This window comes from Bombina bombina, chromosome 7, assembly GCF_027579735.1.
Source record: "Bombina bombina isolate aBomBom1 chromosome 7, aBomBom1.pri, whole genome shotgun sequence".
Classification (NCBI taxonomy): domain Eukaryota; kingdom Metazoa; phylum Chordata; class Amphibia; order Anura; family Bombinatoridae; genus Bombina; species Bombina bombina.
Genome location: NC_069505.1, coordinates 243,286,098 through 243,302,778, shown reverse-complemented (window position 1 = coordinate 243,302,778; position 16,681 = coordinate 243,286,098). Strand labels below are relative to the sequence as shown.

The 16,681-nt window shown below is 37.6% G+C and overlaps 1 protein-coding gene across 1 annotated transcript in view; it reads right to left on the bottom strand.

Annotated features, from left to right (window-relative positions):
- Positions 1-16,681, bottom strand: part of UBA3 (ubiquitin like modifier activating enzyme 3) — a gene marked incomplete in the record, with an annotated part of 304,856 nt that overhangs the window by 92,264 nt on the left and 195,911 nt on the right. Inside the window, 2 exon segments of the mRNA XM_053720683.1 lie at positions 7,494-7,530; positions 14,123-14,176. Coding sequence (XP_053576658.1) covers positions 7,494-7,530; positions 14,123-14,176 — 91 coding nt within the window.

The following is a 16,681-nucleotide window of genomic DNA, read 5'->3' as shown; positions in this document are numbered from 1 at the left end:
GGGTAGGGGACTGACACTTAACAGCTTTGCTATGATGCTCTTTGCCTCCTCCTGCTGGCCAGGAGTAATATTCCCAACAGTAATTGATGACGTTGTGGACTCACCATATCTTAGGAAAGAAATATGTAATTGCGCACATACACACATATTGTTATTTGCACACACCTACAGTGTTATTTGAACACACACATTGTTATTTGCACAAACACACATTGTTATTTGCACACACACACACACATTGTTATTTGCACACACACATTGTTATTTGCACACACACACACACATTGTTATTTGCGCACACACATGTATTTATTTGCGCACACGCACACATATTGTTATTTGCACACACACACACACACTGTTATTTGCACACACACGTTATTTGCACACACACATATTGTTATTTGCACACACACACATTGTTATTTGCACACACACACATTGTTATTTGCACACACACACATTGTTATTTGCACACACACAGATACATATTGTTATTTGCACGCACACACATATTGTTATTTGCACACAACGATACATATTTGCACACACCGATACATATTTGCACACACACACACTGTTATTAGCACACACATACATATTGTTACTTGCACACACACACATTGTTATTTGCATACACACAGATACATATTGTTATTTGCACACACACATATTGTTATTTGCACACACACACATTGTTATTTGCATACACACAGATACATATTGTTATTTGCACACACACATATTGTTATTTGCACACACACACATTGTTATTTGCACACACACAGATACATATTGTTATTTGCACGCACACACATATTGTTATTTGCACACACCGATACATATTTGCACACACCGATACATATTTGCACACACACACACACACACTGTTATTAGCACACACATACATATTGTTATTTGCACACACACACATTGTTATTTGCACATACACACACACACACATATTGTTATTTGTACATACACACATTGTTATTTGCACATACACACACACACACACACTGTTATTAGCACACACATACATATTGTTATTTGCACACACACACATTGTTATTTGCACACACACACAGATACATATTGTTATTTGCACACACACATATTGTTATTTGCACACACACACATTGTTATTTGCACACACACAGATACATATTGTTATTTGCACACACACATATTGTTATTTGCACACACACACATTGTTATTTGCACACACACAGATACATATTGTTATTTGCACACACACACATTGTTATTTGCACACACACAGATACATATTGTTATTTGCACACACACATATTGTTATTTGCACACACACACATTGTTATTTGCACACACACAGATACATATTGTTATTTGCACACACACATATTGTTATTTGCACACACACACATTGTTATTTGCACACACACAGATACATATTGTTATTTGCACACACACACATTGTTATTTGCACACACACAGATACATATTGTTATTTGCACACACACACATTGTTATTTGCACACACACAGATACATATTGTTATTTGCACACACACACATTGTTATTTGCACACACACAGATACATATTGTTATTTGCACACACACACATTGTTATTTGCACACACACAGATACATATTGTTATTTGCACACACACATATTGTTATTTGCACACACACACATTGTTATTTGCACACACACAGATACATATTGTTATTTGCACACACACATATTGTTATTTGCACACACACACATTGTTATTTGCACACACACACATTGTTATTTGCACACACACACATTGTTATTTGCACACACACAGATACATATTGTTATTTGCACACACACACATTGTTATTTGCACACACACAGATACATATTGTTATTTGCACGCACACACATATTGTTATTTGCACACACCGATACATATTTGCACACACCGATACATATTTGCACACACACACACACACACTGTTATTAGCACACACATACATATTGTTATTTGTACATACACACATTGTTATTTGCACATACACACACACACATATTGTTATTTGTACATACACACATTGTTATTTGCACATACACACACACATATTTTTATTTGCACACATACATATATATTTGCACACACACACACATTTGTATTTGCACACACACATTTGTATTTGCACACACTATACATAATATTTGCACACACACATACATATTGTTATTTGCGCGCACACACACACATATTGTTGTTTGCACACCAATACATATATTTATATGCGCACACACATTTTTATTTGCACACACATACATTTTTATTTACACACACACAAACATTGTTATTAGCACACACACATTGTTATTTACACACACACACACACACACACTTATTTGCACACACACACTGTTATTGGCGCACACACATACATATTAGCACACACACACACAGTTATTAGCACACATACATATTGTTATTTACACACACACACACACACACACACATACATACATATTAACACACACACATTTACACACACACTTATTAGCACACACATACATAGTTATTTACACACACACACTGTTATTAGCACACACACAGATACATATTGTTATTTGCACGCACACACATATTGTTATTTGCACACACCGATACATATTTGCACACACCGATACATATTTGCACACACACACACACACACACACACTGTTATTAGCACACACATACATATTGTTATTTGCACACACACACATTGTTATTTGCACATACACACACACACATATTGTTATTTGTACATACACACATTGTTATTTGCACATACACACACACACACTGTTATTAGCACACACATACATATTGTTATTTGCACACACACACATTGTTATTTGCACACACACACAGATACATATTGTTATTTGCACACACACATATTGTTATTTGCACACACACACATTGTTATTTGCACACACACAGATACATATTGTTATTTGCACACACACATATTGTTATTTGCACACACACACATTGTTATTTGCACACACACAGATACATATTGTTATTTGCACACACACACATTGTTATTTGCACACACACAGATACATATTGTTATTTGCACACACACATATTGTTATTTGCACACACACACATTGTTATTTGCACACACACAGATACATATTGTTATTTGCACACACACATATTGTTATTTGCACACACACACATTGTTATTTGCACACACACAGATACATATTGTTATTTGCACACACACACATTGTTATTTGCACACACACAGATACATATTGTTATTTGCACACACACACATTGTTATTTGCACACACACAGATACATATTGTTATTTGCACACACACACATTGTTATTTGCACACACACAGATACATATTGTTATTTGCACACACACACATTGTTATTTGCACACACACAGATACATATTGTTATTTGCACACACACATATTGTTATTTGCACACACACACATTGTTATTTGCACACACACAGATACATATTGTTATTTGCACACACACATATTGTTATTTGCACACACACACATTGTTATTTGCACACACACACATTGTTATTTGCACACACACACATTGTTATTTGCACACACACACATTGTTATTTGCACACACACAGATACATATTGTTATTTGCACACACACACATTGTTATTTGCACACACACAGATACATATTGTTATTTGCACGCACACACATATTGTTATTTGCACACACCGATACATATTTGCACACACCGATACATATTTGCACACACACACACACACACTGTTATTAGCACACACATACATATTGTTATTTGTACATACACACATTGTTATTTGCACATACACACACACACATATTGTTATTTGTACATACACACATTGTTATTTGCACATACACACACACATATTTTTATTTGCACACATACATATATATTTGCACACACACACACATTTGTATTTGCACACACACATTTGTATTTGCACACACTATACATAATATTTGCACACACACATACATATTGTTATTTGCGCGCACACACACACATATTGTTGTTTGCACACCAATACATATATTTATATGCGCACACACATTTTTATTTGCACACACATACATTTTTATTTACACACACACAAACATTGTTATTAGCACACACACATTGTTATTTACACACACACACACACACACACTTATTTGCACACACACACTGTTATTGGCGCACACACATACATATTAGCACACACACACACAGTTATTAGCACACATACATATTGTTATTTACACACACACACACACACACACACATACATACATATTAACACACACACATTTACACACACACTTATTAGCACACACATACATAGTTATTTACACACACACACTGTTATTAGCACACACACATTATTTACACACACACAGTTATTAGCACAAAAATACATATTGTTATTTACACACACACACACTATTTATATACACACACACATTGTTATTAGCACACATACACATTGTTATTAGCACACATACATATTGTTATTAGCACACACACACACATTATCTACAGACACATACATATTGTTATTTACATACACATACATATTGTTATTTGCACACACATTTATTTACACACTCATACATATTTTGATTTGCACACACACACACATTGTTATTTGCACACACACATACATGTTATTTGCACACACATACATATTGTTATTTGCACACACACACACACACATTGTTATTTGCACGCACACACATACATATTTTTATCTGCACGACACACATACATATTTTTATTTGCACGCACACACATACATATTTTTATCTGCACGACACACATACATATTTTTATTTGCACGCACGCACACACATACATATTTTTATTTGCACGCACACACATACATATTTTTATCTGCACGACACACATACATATTTTTATTTGCACGCACACACATACATATTTTTATTTGCACGACACACATACATATTTTTATTTGCACACACACATACATATTTTTATTTGCACACACACACATACATATTTTTATTTGCACACACACATACATATTTTTATTTGCACACACACATACACATTTGTATTTGCACACACATTTGTATTTGCACACACTCATACATATTGTTATTTGCACACACACATTGTTATTTGCACACACACACACATATTTGCGCACACACATTTTTATTTGCACACACATATTTTTATTTACACACACACACACACTGTTATTAGCACACACACATACATATTTGCACACACACACATTGTTATTTGCACACACACATACATATGGTTATTTACACACACACATATTGTTATTTACACACACACACACTGTTATTTACACACACACACACACTGTTATTTACACACACACACATTATTTACACACACACACACATTGTTATTAGCACACACATACATATTGTTATTAGCACACACATACATATTGTTATTAGCACACACATACATATTAGCACACACACACACATTGTTATTAGCACACACATACATATTGTTATTTACACACACACACACACATATTGTTATTAGCACACACACATTGTTATTAGCACACACACATTGTTATTAGCACACACACATTGTTATTAGCACACACACACACACATTGTTATTAGCACACACACATTGTTATTAGCACATATACACATACATATTGTTATTTACACACACACACACACACATTGTTATTAGCACACACACACACACACACACACATATTGTTATTTACACACACATACATACATATTATTAACACACACACATTATTTACACACACACATTGTTATTTGCACACACACATTGTTATTTGCACACACACATTGTTATTTGCACACACACACATATTTGCACACACACACATATTTGCACACACACACATATTTGCACCCACACACATATTTGCACCCACACATATTTTTATTTACACACACACACTGTTATTAGCACACACACACACACATTATTTGCACACACACACATTGTTATTTGCACACACACATACATATGGTTATTTACACACACACATATTGTTATTTACACACACACACTGTTATTTACACACACACACTTATTTACACACACACACTTATTTACACACACACACACACACACACACACATTATTTACACACACACACACATTGTTATTAGCACACACATACATATTGTTATTAGCACACACACACATATTAGCACACACACACACACATTGTTATTAGCACACACATACATATTGTTATTTACACACACACACACACACACTGTTATTAGCACACACACACATTGTTATTAGCACACACACACATTATTTACACACACACACACACACATTGTTATTAGCACATATACACATACATATTGTTATTTACACACACACACATTGTTATTAGCACACACACACACACACATATTGTTATTTACACACACATACATACATATTATTAACACACACACATTATTTACACACACACATTGTTATTAGCAAACACATACATATTGTTATTTACACACACACACACACACACATATTGTTATTAGCACATACACATTGTTGTTATTAGCACACACACATACATATTGTTATTTGCACACACATACATATTGTTATTAGAACACACACACACACACATTATTTACACACACATACATATTGTTATTTACACACATTATTTACACACACATACATATTGTTATTTACACACACACACGCATATTATTTACACACACATTATTTATACACACACACATTTTGTTATTAGCACACACACATACGTATTGTTATTTACACACACACATACATATTGTTATTAGCACACACACACACACACACATACATATTTACACACACACATACATATTGTTATTAGCACACACACATACATATTGTTATTTACACACACACATATTATTTACACACATACATACATATTGTTATTAGCACACATACACATTATTAGCACACACATAGTTATTTACACACACATTGTTATTTACACACACATACATATTGTTATTTACACACACACACACATACATATTGTTATTTACACACACATACATACATATTGTTATTAGCACACACATACATATTTACACACACACATACATATTGTTATTTACACACACACACACATTATTTACACACACACACACATTGTTATTTACACACACACATTGTTATTTACACACACACACACATTGTTATTAACACACACACACACATCCATATTGTTATTTACACACACACACATCCATATTGTTATTTACACACACATCCATATTGTTATTTACACCACACACATCCATATTGTTATTTACACACACACACATCCATATTGTTATTTAAACACACACACACACACATTGTTATTTAAACACACACACATTGTTATTTAAACACACACACACACACACATTGTTATAAGCACACACACACACATTTTTATGTGTAGCTACCTTGTGGCTATTTTAAATACTTCCGTAGCACAGGAAGCTAAAAAAAAAAAGAAAAAGAAAGAAAGAACAAACACGTAAGATCAACAGTCTTTGGACATTTGTCAAAATGAGGGAGAAAGAGGAGGTTAAAGGTTGCCTGCTCAAAAAAACAAAATGTATGCTTACCTGATAAATGTCTTTCTTTCTGGACATGGAGAGTTCACGTCGTCATTCCAATTACTAGTGGGATATTCAACTCCTGGCCAGCAGGAGGAGGCAAAGAGCACCCCAGCAGAGCTGTTAAATGTCACTCCCCTACCCATAACCCCAGTCATTCAGCCGAAGGAAATGGAAAAGGAAGAAACACAAGGGTGAAAAGGTGCCTGAGGTTTACAGAAAAAAAACTGCCCAATTATAATAAGAAGAGAGGACGGGGTCGTGGACTCTCCATGTCCGCAAAGAAATACATCTATCAGGTAAGCATACATTTTGTTTTCTTTCCTATGACATGGAGAGTCCACAACGTTATTCTAATTACTAGTGGGAACCAATACCTAAGCTAGAGGACATGTAATGAACAGGAGGGAGAAAAAAGGCAGGAGAACCTAAACAGAAGGCACCACCGCTTGAAGAACCTTTCTCCAAAAAGAAGCCTCAGCCTTGAATTTTAAAAATGTATGCAGAGAGGACCATGTTGCCGCCTTGCAAATCTGTTCCACAGAAGCTTCATTTTTAAAAAGCCCAAGAAAAGGGCATAGCCCTAGTGGAACGAGCCGTAATTCTCTCAGGTGGCTGCTGTCCAGCAGTCTCATAAGCCAAACAAATAAAACTTCTCAACCAGAGAGACATAGAAGTAGAAGTGGCCTTCTGACCCTTACGCTTTCCAGAGAAAACAACAAACAGGGCAAAAGATTGACGAAAATCTTTAGTAGCCTGTAAGTAAAATTTTAGAGCCCGCACCACATCCAAGTTATGCAAAAGACATTTCTTTTGAGAAGAAGGATTATGACAAAAAAGAGGAACAACAATTTCCTGATTAATGTTTCGATCCAATACCACCTTAGGGAGAAAACCCAATTTAGTACGAAGGACTGCCATAATATCATGAAAAATAAGGAAGGGGGAATCAGACTGCAGAGCTGAAAGCTCAGATACTCTGCGAGCAGAAGAAATGGCAACAAAAAACAAAACCTAAACCTTCCAGAATAATAGTCTAATATCAACAACATGCATTGGCTCAAACGGAGCCTGCTGCAAAACTTTAAGAACTAAATTAAGGCTCCACAGGGGAGCAACAGGTTTAAACACAGGCCTGACTCTAACCAGGGCCTGTACAAAGGCTTAAACATCTGGTAGATCTGCCCGACGGATGTGCAAAGGGATAGATAAACCAGAAATCTGACCTTTTAAGGTACTGACCATTAAACCCTTATCCAGGACATCCTGAAGAAAAGACAAAATCCGGTGAATCCTCACCCGGCTCCAAGAGAATCCCTTAGATTCACACCAATAAAGATATTTACGCCATATCTTATGGTAAATCTTGCGAGTAACCGGTTTGTGAGCCTGAATATTAGTTTCAAACAACCACGTTTAGACAGAACTAGGCGTTCAATCTCCAATCAGTTAGCTTCAGAGAATCTAGGTTTGGATGGAGGAAAGGACCCTGAAGTAGAAAGTCTTTCCCCTGAGGTAACCTCCAAGGAGGTCGAGATTACATCCTTACTAGATCGGTGAGCCAGATCCTGCGAGGCCATGCAGGAGCTATTAGTATCACTGATGCTCTCTCCTGTTTGATACGAGCAATGACTCGTGGAAGGAGAGCAAATGGAGGAAACAGATAAGCCATAGACAACCTCCAAGGAACCGCTAGAGCATCTATCAGAACGACCTGAGGATCTCTTGACCTTGAACCGTACTTTGGAACCTTAGCGATGTTGTGGGACACTATCAGATCCAACTCTGGAATCCCCACATGAGGGATATCTGAGAGAACACTTCCGGATGGCGAGCCCACTCCCCGTGATGAAAGGTCTGTCTGCTCAGAAAATCTGCTTCCCAGTTGCCCACTCCTGGAATGTGGATGGCAGGTAAGAGACATTCGTGGGCTTCCGCCCACTGCAGAATGCGAGTCACCTCCTTCATGGCTAAGGAACTCCGAGTCCCTCCCTGGTGGTTGATGTAAGCCACTGAGGTGATGTTGTCCGATTGGAATCTGATAAACTGGACCAACGACAGTTGAGGCCACACTGATAGGGCATTGAAAATAGCTCTCAACTCCAAGATGTTTATAGGAAGAGAGGACCACAAGGCCCTGAGCCTTTAGAGGGCCCCAAACAGCTTTCCAACTTGACAGGCAGGCGTCTGTAGTCACAATTTCCCAGGAAGGTCTCAGAAAGCAAGTGCCCACCAGACAGATGTTCCTGTGACACCCCACCATGAGAGAGAGTCTCTTGTTAGAGGATCCAGATTTATCCTCTGAGAAAAGTCTGACTTGATCTCCGTTTTATTGACAGAGCATACAAAGCTGCGGCAGTCATAGATGGAACCGAGCAAAAGGAATGATGTCCATGGATGCCACCATTAGTCCAATCACCTCCATATGCATTGGGCCACAGATGGACAAAAAGGCAGACTGGAGAGAAAGGCAAGAAGCAAGAATCTGGTCTTTTCTGACCTCCGTCAGAAAAATCTTCATGGACAGGGAATCTACTATAGTCCCTAGGAAACACACTTTAGTAGATGGGACAAGAGAACTTTTCTCCAAATCCACCTTCCCCCCATGGGAACGTAGAAAAGACAACAGCATCTCTGTATGAGATTGGGCTAGTTGAAAAGATGACGCCTGAACCAAGATGCCGTCTAGATAAGGCGCTACAGCAATTCCCTGGGATCTGATCACAGCCAATAGCGTCCCCATAACCTTTGTGAATATTCTGGGAGCTGTGGCCAGACTAAATGGAAGTGCAACAAATTGGAAGTGCTTGTCCAGAAATCCAAACCTCAGATACTGATGGTGTTCCCTGTGAATAGGAACATCAAGGTATGTGTCCTTCAGGTCTATGGTCGTCATAAACTGACCTTCCTGTACCAAAGGAAGAATGGGATGAATAGTTTCCATCTTGAAGGACGGAACCAGGAGGAATTTGTTGAGACACTTGAGGTCTAGAATGGGCAGAAAAGTTCACTCCTTTTTGGGAACCACTAATAGATTTCAATAGAATCCTAGACCCTGTTCTGCAAGAGGGACAGGAACAATACCTCCCAGAGAGTATAGGTCCTTTACACAGTTTAAGAAGGCCTCCTTTTTTTATTTGGTTTGAGAATAGTCTTGGCACTAGATACCTGCCTCTTGGAGGGCAAGACTTGAATCCCATTCTGTAACCCTGAGATACTATGTCCACCGCCCAAGGGTCTGGGGCATCGCGTATCCAGGCTTGATGAAAAAGAGAAAGCCTGCCCCCCCACCTGATCAACACTGGAATCGGGGGCAGAACCTTCATGCCGATTTAGAGTCAGCAGAAGGCTTCTTGTTTTGTTTTCCCTTGTTCCAGGGCTGGTTGGATTTCCAAGAAGATCTGGCTTGATCTGGTTTAGAAGAGGAAGGGGAGGACTTTTGCCCCTTAAAGTTATGAAAGGAATGAAAATTAGAGGTCTGACGACCTCTAAGTCTATTTTTCTTGTCCTGAGGTAGGAAAGATCCCTTTCCACCTGTAATCTCTGAAATGATCTCTGCCAGACCAGGTCCAAACAAAGTTTTCCCCTTGTAAGGTACAGCCAAAAGCTTGGCCTTAGAAGAGACATTGGCCGACCAAGATTTTAACCAGAGAGCCCTGTGGACTAGTACCGTGAAGCTAGACATCTTAGATCCCAGACAAATTATTTGCATATTGGCATCACAGATAAAGGTTTTGGCCAATTTGAGAGCTTTGATACTATCTTGTATCTCCTCTTCTGTAGTTTCCTGAGCAATAAGAAGTCCCAAACTAAGGATCTAAAAAGAGGAATAACCTAAGTGCTGGTATCCTTCTGTACCTAGAAGGCAAAAGCACTTACCTTAGATCCAATTGCATGATGAATGCTGATCCTTAGGTGTGTAACTAACTCTGGCTTTCTGCATCAAAGTGTTAAAAGTAAAGCAAAAAGACTTCCTCGCCACCTTTTAACTGCTAAAAGCCACCACTACTCTTACTCAAGAGATTTACATGGACACAGCTAGACCCCAATCCTTGCTTGCAGGGAAAAGTACCCATAAAAGGAATAAAATCTTCAGACACCAACTTCGCACAACTTCCATTGACAAAGATAATGACTGGGGATTATGGGTAACAGCTGTCAGGGTTTTTTCCTGCTTTGTTTGCCATGTGCTGCTGGCAGCCATTTTACTCACCTCTCTTGCTGACTTTGGTGCATTCGCTTGATGCTGCTCATTTCCTGCACTTCCTTTTATGGCCAGACTGGTGTACATAATCCGTGTGAGACAGGATGCAGTCTCAGAATTGTGATGTCATCACTTATTATTTAAAGGGCCTTTGTTCAGTATGCTTTGCCCTTGCGTTGTCTCAGACCTGTTTGTGAGAGCTCCTGTGTATTACCTGGCTGTCTGACGTCCCTCCTGGTTCCTGATCCCTGGCTTGTCCCTGATTCCGGCTCGTCTGACTACTCGCTTTGGCTCCTGACTCGGCACGTCTGACTACCAGCTTTGGTTTTGATTCCTGGCTTGTTATTTGACTTGTGGACTTTTTATTATTTTTTGCTATTAATAAAGGTGTGATTATTTTTGCACTTCTCGTCTCAGTCTGAATCCTGGCACCCTGACAACAGCTTTGCTGGGGTGCTCTTTGCCTCCTCCTGCTGGCCAGGAGTTGAATATCCTACTAATAATTGGAATGACGTTGTGGACTCTCCATGTCATAGGAAAGAAATGTATTTTAATCAGAAGATAAGTTACATTTGAATAACTTTTTTCTTTGTTTAAAATTTTAAAGTATTGTTACGTAACTTCTCTCACTTGGGGGTAATCAGCAAATTATTTAAAGCAGAGCAAGCCTACTTTATGGTAGTGTTAAAGGAATACTGAAGTCGCTTTCTAATAGTGTTAAAGGAATACTGAAGTCGCTTTCTAGTAGTGTTAAAGGAATACTGAAGTCGCTTTCTAGTAGTGTTAAAGGAATACCAAAGTCGCTTTCTAGTAGTGTTAAAGGAATACCAAAGTCGCTTTCTAATAGTGTTAAAGGAATACCGAAGTCGTTTTCTAGTAGTGTTAAAGGAATACTGAAGTCGCTTTCTAGTAGTGTTAAAGGAATACTGAAGTCGCTTTCTAGTAGTGTTAAAGGAATACTGAAGTCGCTTTCTAGTAGTGTTAAGGGAATACTGAAGTCGCTTTCTAGTAGTGTTAAAGGAATACTGAAGTCGCTTTCTAGTAGTGTTAAAGGAATACCAAAGTCGCTTTCTAGTAGTGTTAAAGGAATACCAAAGTCGCTTTCTAGTAGTGTTAAAGGAATACTGAAGTCGCTTTCTAGTAGTGTTAAAGGAATACCAAAGTCGCTTTCTAATAGTGTTAAAGGAATACCGAAGTCGTTTTCTAGTAGTGTTAAAGGAATACTGAAGTCGCTTTCTAGTAGTGTTAAAGGAATACTGAAGTCGCTTTCTAGTAGTGTTAAAGGAATACTGAAGTCGCTTTCTAGTAGTGTTAAGGGAATACTGAAGTCGCTTTCTAGTAGTGTTAAGGGAATACTGAAGTCGCTTTCTAATAGTGTTAAAGGAATACTGAAGTCGCTTTCTGGATAGAATACTTAATATTTAAATGTAAATTATGGCTATAGAAATGATGATGAACACCCCCTCAATATCACATTCTCATTATTACTTGGTTCCATGTTCTACTGTCTCGCTCAATTCCATATTCCTCTCTGTTTCGCATTTGATCATCTATAGCTGATTTCAGGATACTGTTCACTCTGCCTATGTCGTAGCCACTCACAGCTTTGAAACACCAGTAGCAAGAAAAGCATATGTACCAGCAGTTGCACAGAACAGAGAATCTTAAAGGGACACAACACCCAATTTGTTTCTTTTATGGTACAGATAGAGCATATCATTTTAAATCTATTATCTAATTTGCATAGTTCTCTTGGTATCCTTTGTTCTAAAGCATACCTAGGTAGGATCAGGAGCTAGCTGCTGATTGGGGGCTTTCAGTGTTCAGCTAGCTCCCGGTAGTGCACTGCGCCTTCTCCTAAATAATACCAAGAGAATGAAACAAATTAGATAATAAAAGTAAAAATAGGAAAGATATTTAAAAATGTTTGCTCTATCTGAATCATGAAAGAAAAAATGTGAGTTTCCGTGTCCCTTTAAGGTGCACAGTGGTTGTTTATTCCCATATCACACACAAAACAATGAATCTCTTTACACCACAATGCGTCCTCTATGGTTTAATTTACCGTGGACTCAAATGTTATTTTATCTGCTGTTCTTGGTCTCATCCCTTTCCATGGCCCCTACCTCTATATTCCGCTTTATTACTGTACATGATATTTTATCTGTTTATCTCCCTGATATGATGTCTTGTTACCCATAACTGTTCTGCACAGAGAACTCATGTAGACTACAGAGGATAACCTGCTTTTATATTCTGATGTTCTTACCTGCAATGACAGCATTAGTAGATGCTACAGCTGGAATAATTCGTTTCACGACACCTGGAAATACACAGATAATGTACATTTTTATCAAGCAGAGAATATGTGATCTGCGCCTCACCTACTACAGTACAAGAATAAAGATGATGAAATTACATTATTGTATTCGGATATGACCAACAGTTTTAGGGGGGTTAAATCTATAAAATCTTGTATTTGTTTGCAGATGTTGCTACGTTAATGTTACATAATCCTGCACATTCATTTTTACGTTTACTGTCCCTTTAAATCAAAGTAAACATAAAAACAAACAGAATGTGTGAAAGACAAACAACTAACTTGTTTTGTTGCAAAATGAGCACTTAGAATTTGTCACTATAGCCACTGCCTTCAGGGTGACATGTTTTGAAGTTAAGTTGCATTCTGCCACTTCTGAGCATGAGCAAAACAGCATTATCTGAATAGTAAACCAGCTCATGTAACTCTAGAAGATTTATGACATCAAGCTATAAATTCCTTCCTGCAGAGACCACAGCCTCCTTGTAGGGCTGTGGCAGGAAGTAATGGACAGTGCACAAATGAAGTTAAAAATAAGAAATAAAAGGTAAAATCCTACTAAAATGAATAATACATATTGCAATGATTTATATAAAGTATTACCCACTGCTTAGAGTGATTTTCTTATTACAACAATGAAACAGACTGTTTTATATCCCTTTAAAAGGAGATGAAACCAAATTTGTTTTCTTTCATGAGTAAAGTGATAGTAGCCAATAGCCATACTGGCCAGCTGGCATTATGCCGGATAGCTAGCACGTTATTGGCTAAGATCACCACAGTGATAAAATAGTGTTCTGCTGCGAGCGGCCTGAAGTGCTCAGCCCGTTGAACGCTGCAGACAAATAAAGGAACTTTTAGCATGAAGAATTTAGTCCCCTTTATTTGTTGCACTGGTAGATCCTTACGCTTCACAAACACTAGGATTTACTATCACTTTAACATAGAGCATATCATTTTACACAACGTTCCAATTTACTCCTGTTTCCAAATGTGCTTCATTCTCTTGGTATCCTTTGCTGAAGGAGCAGCTATGTACTATTAGGAGCTAGCTGAGCATATCTGTGAGCCAATGACAAGAGGCGTATATGTGCAGCCACCAATCAGCAGATAGCTCCCAGCAGTATATTGATGCTTCTGAGCCTACCTATGTATTCTTTTCAACAAAGGATACCAAAAGAATACATTTAATAGGATAATTAAATTGGAAAAATGCTTAAAATCGAATCTAAATCATTAACATTACATTTTGACTTTCCTGTCCCTTTAATTAAGCAAATATACATGATAATGACTGCAGTTTGCAGCTCATTTTAGCACCAAATTTATTGTTGTTATTATTTATTATTATTAAATCAGGTGCCAAAATTATCTGAATTCTGCAAACTGAACATTTTTTAGTTTTGCTACAGAAACGAATAACGAAACCCAAAGTTGTGCATAGAATTTTACTTTCCAATCCATTAAAAGGTTATAAATAACAAAATTTATGCTAACCTGATACATTTCTTTCCAGGCATGGAGAGTCCACAATTTCATTCCAATTACTAGTGGGAATTCAACTCCTGGCCAGCAGGAGGAGGCAAAGAGTAACCCAGCAGAGCCGTTAAAGGGACACTGAACCCAAAATTTTCTTTGGTAATTCAGATAGAGCATGCAATTTTAAGCAACTTTCTAATTTACTCCTATTATTAATTCTTCTTCGTTCTCTTGCTATCTTTATTTGAAAAAGAAGGCATCTAAGCTTTTTTTGGTCCAGAACTTTATCCACCAATCAGCAAGAACAAACCAGGTTGTTCACCAAAAATGGGCCGGCATCTTAACTTACATTCTTGCATTTCAAATAAAGATACCAAGAGAATGAAGAACATTTGATAATAGGAGTAAATTAGAAAGTTGTTTAAAATGTCATGCTCTATCTGAATCACAAAAGAAAACAATTGGGTTCAGTGTCCCTTTAAGTGTCACTTCCCTTACCCATATCCCCCAGTCATTAGGCTGAAGGCAAAAGGAAAAAGAAGATAACTCAAGGGTATAGAGGTGCCTGAGGTTTGTACAAAAAATGTGCCGTCTTAAATTTAAATTAGGGTGGGTCGTGGACTCTCCATGCCCGGAAATAAAGAAATTTATCAGGTAAGCATACATTTTGTTTTCTTTCCTATGGCATTGAGAGTCCATGATTTAATTCCAATTACTAGTGGGAACCAATACTCAAGCTAGAGGACACAGAATGAATAGGGAGGGAGAACAAGACAGGCGGACCTAAACAGAAGGCACCACCGCTTGAAGAACCTTTCTCCCAAAAGTATCAAATTTGTAGAATTTGGAAAAAAGTATTTGTATAGAGGACCAAGTGGCCGTCTTACAGATTTGCTCCACAGATTACAGATTTGCTCCACAGCTCTAGTGGAATGAACCATAATTCTCTCAGGAGGCTGCTGTCCAGCTGTCTCATAAGCTAAATGGATAACACTTCTCAACCAGAGAGAAAGAGAGGTAGAAGTGGCC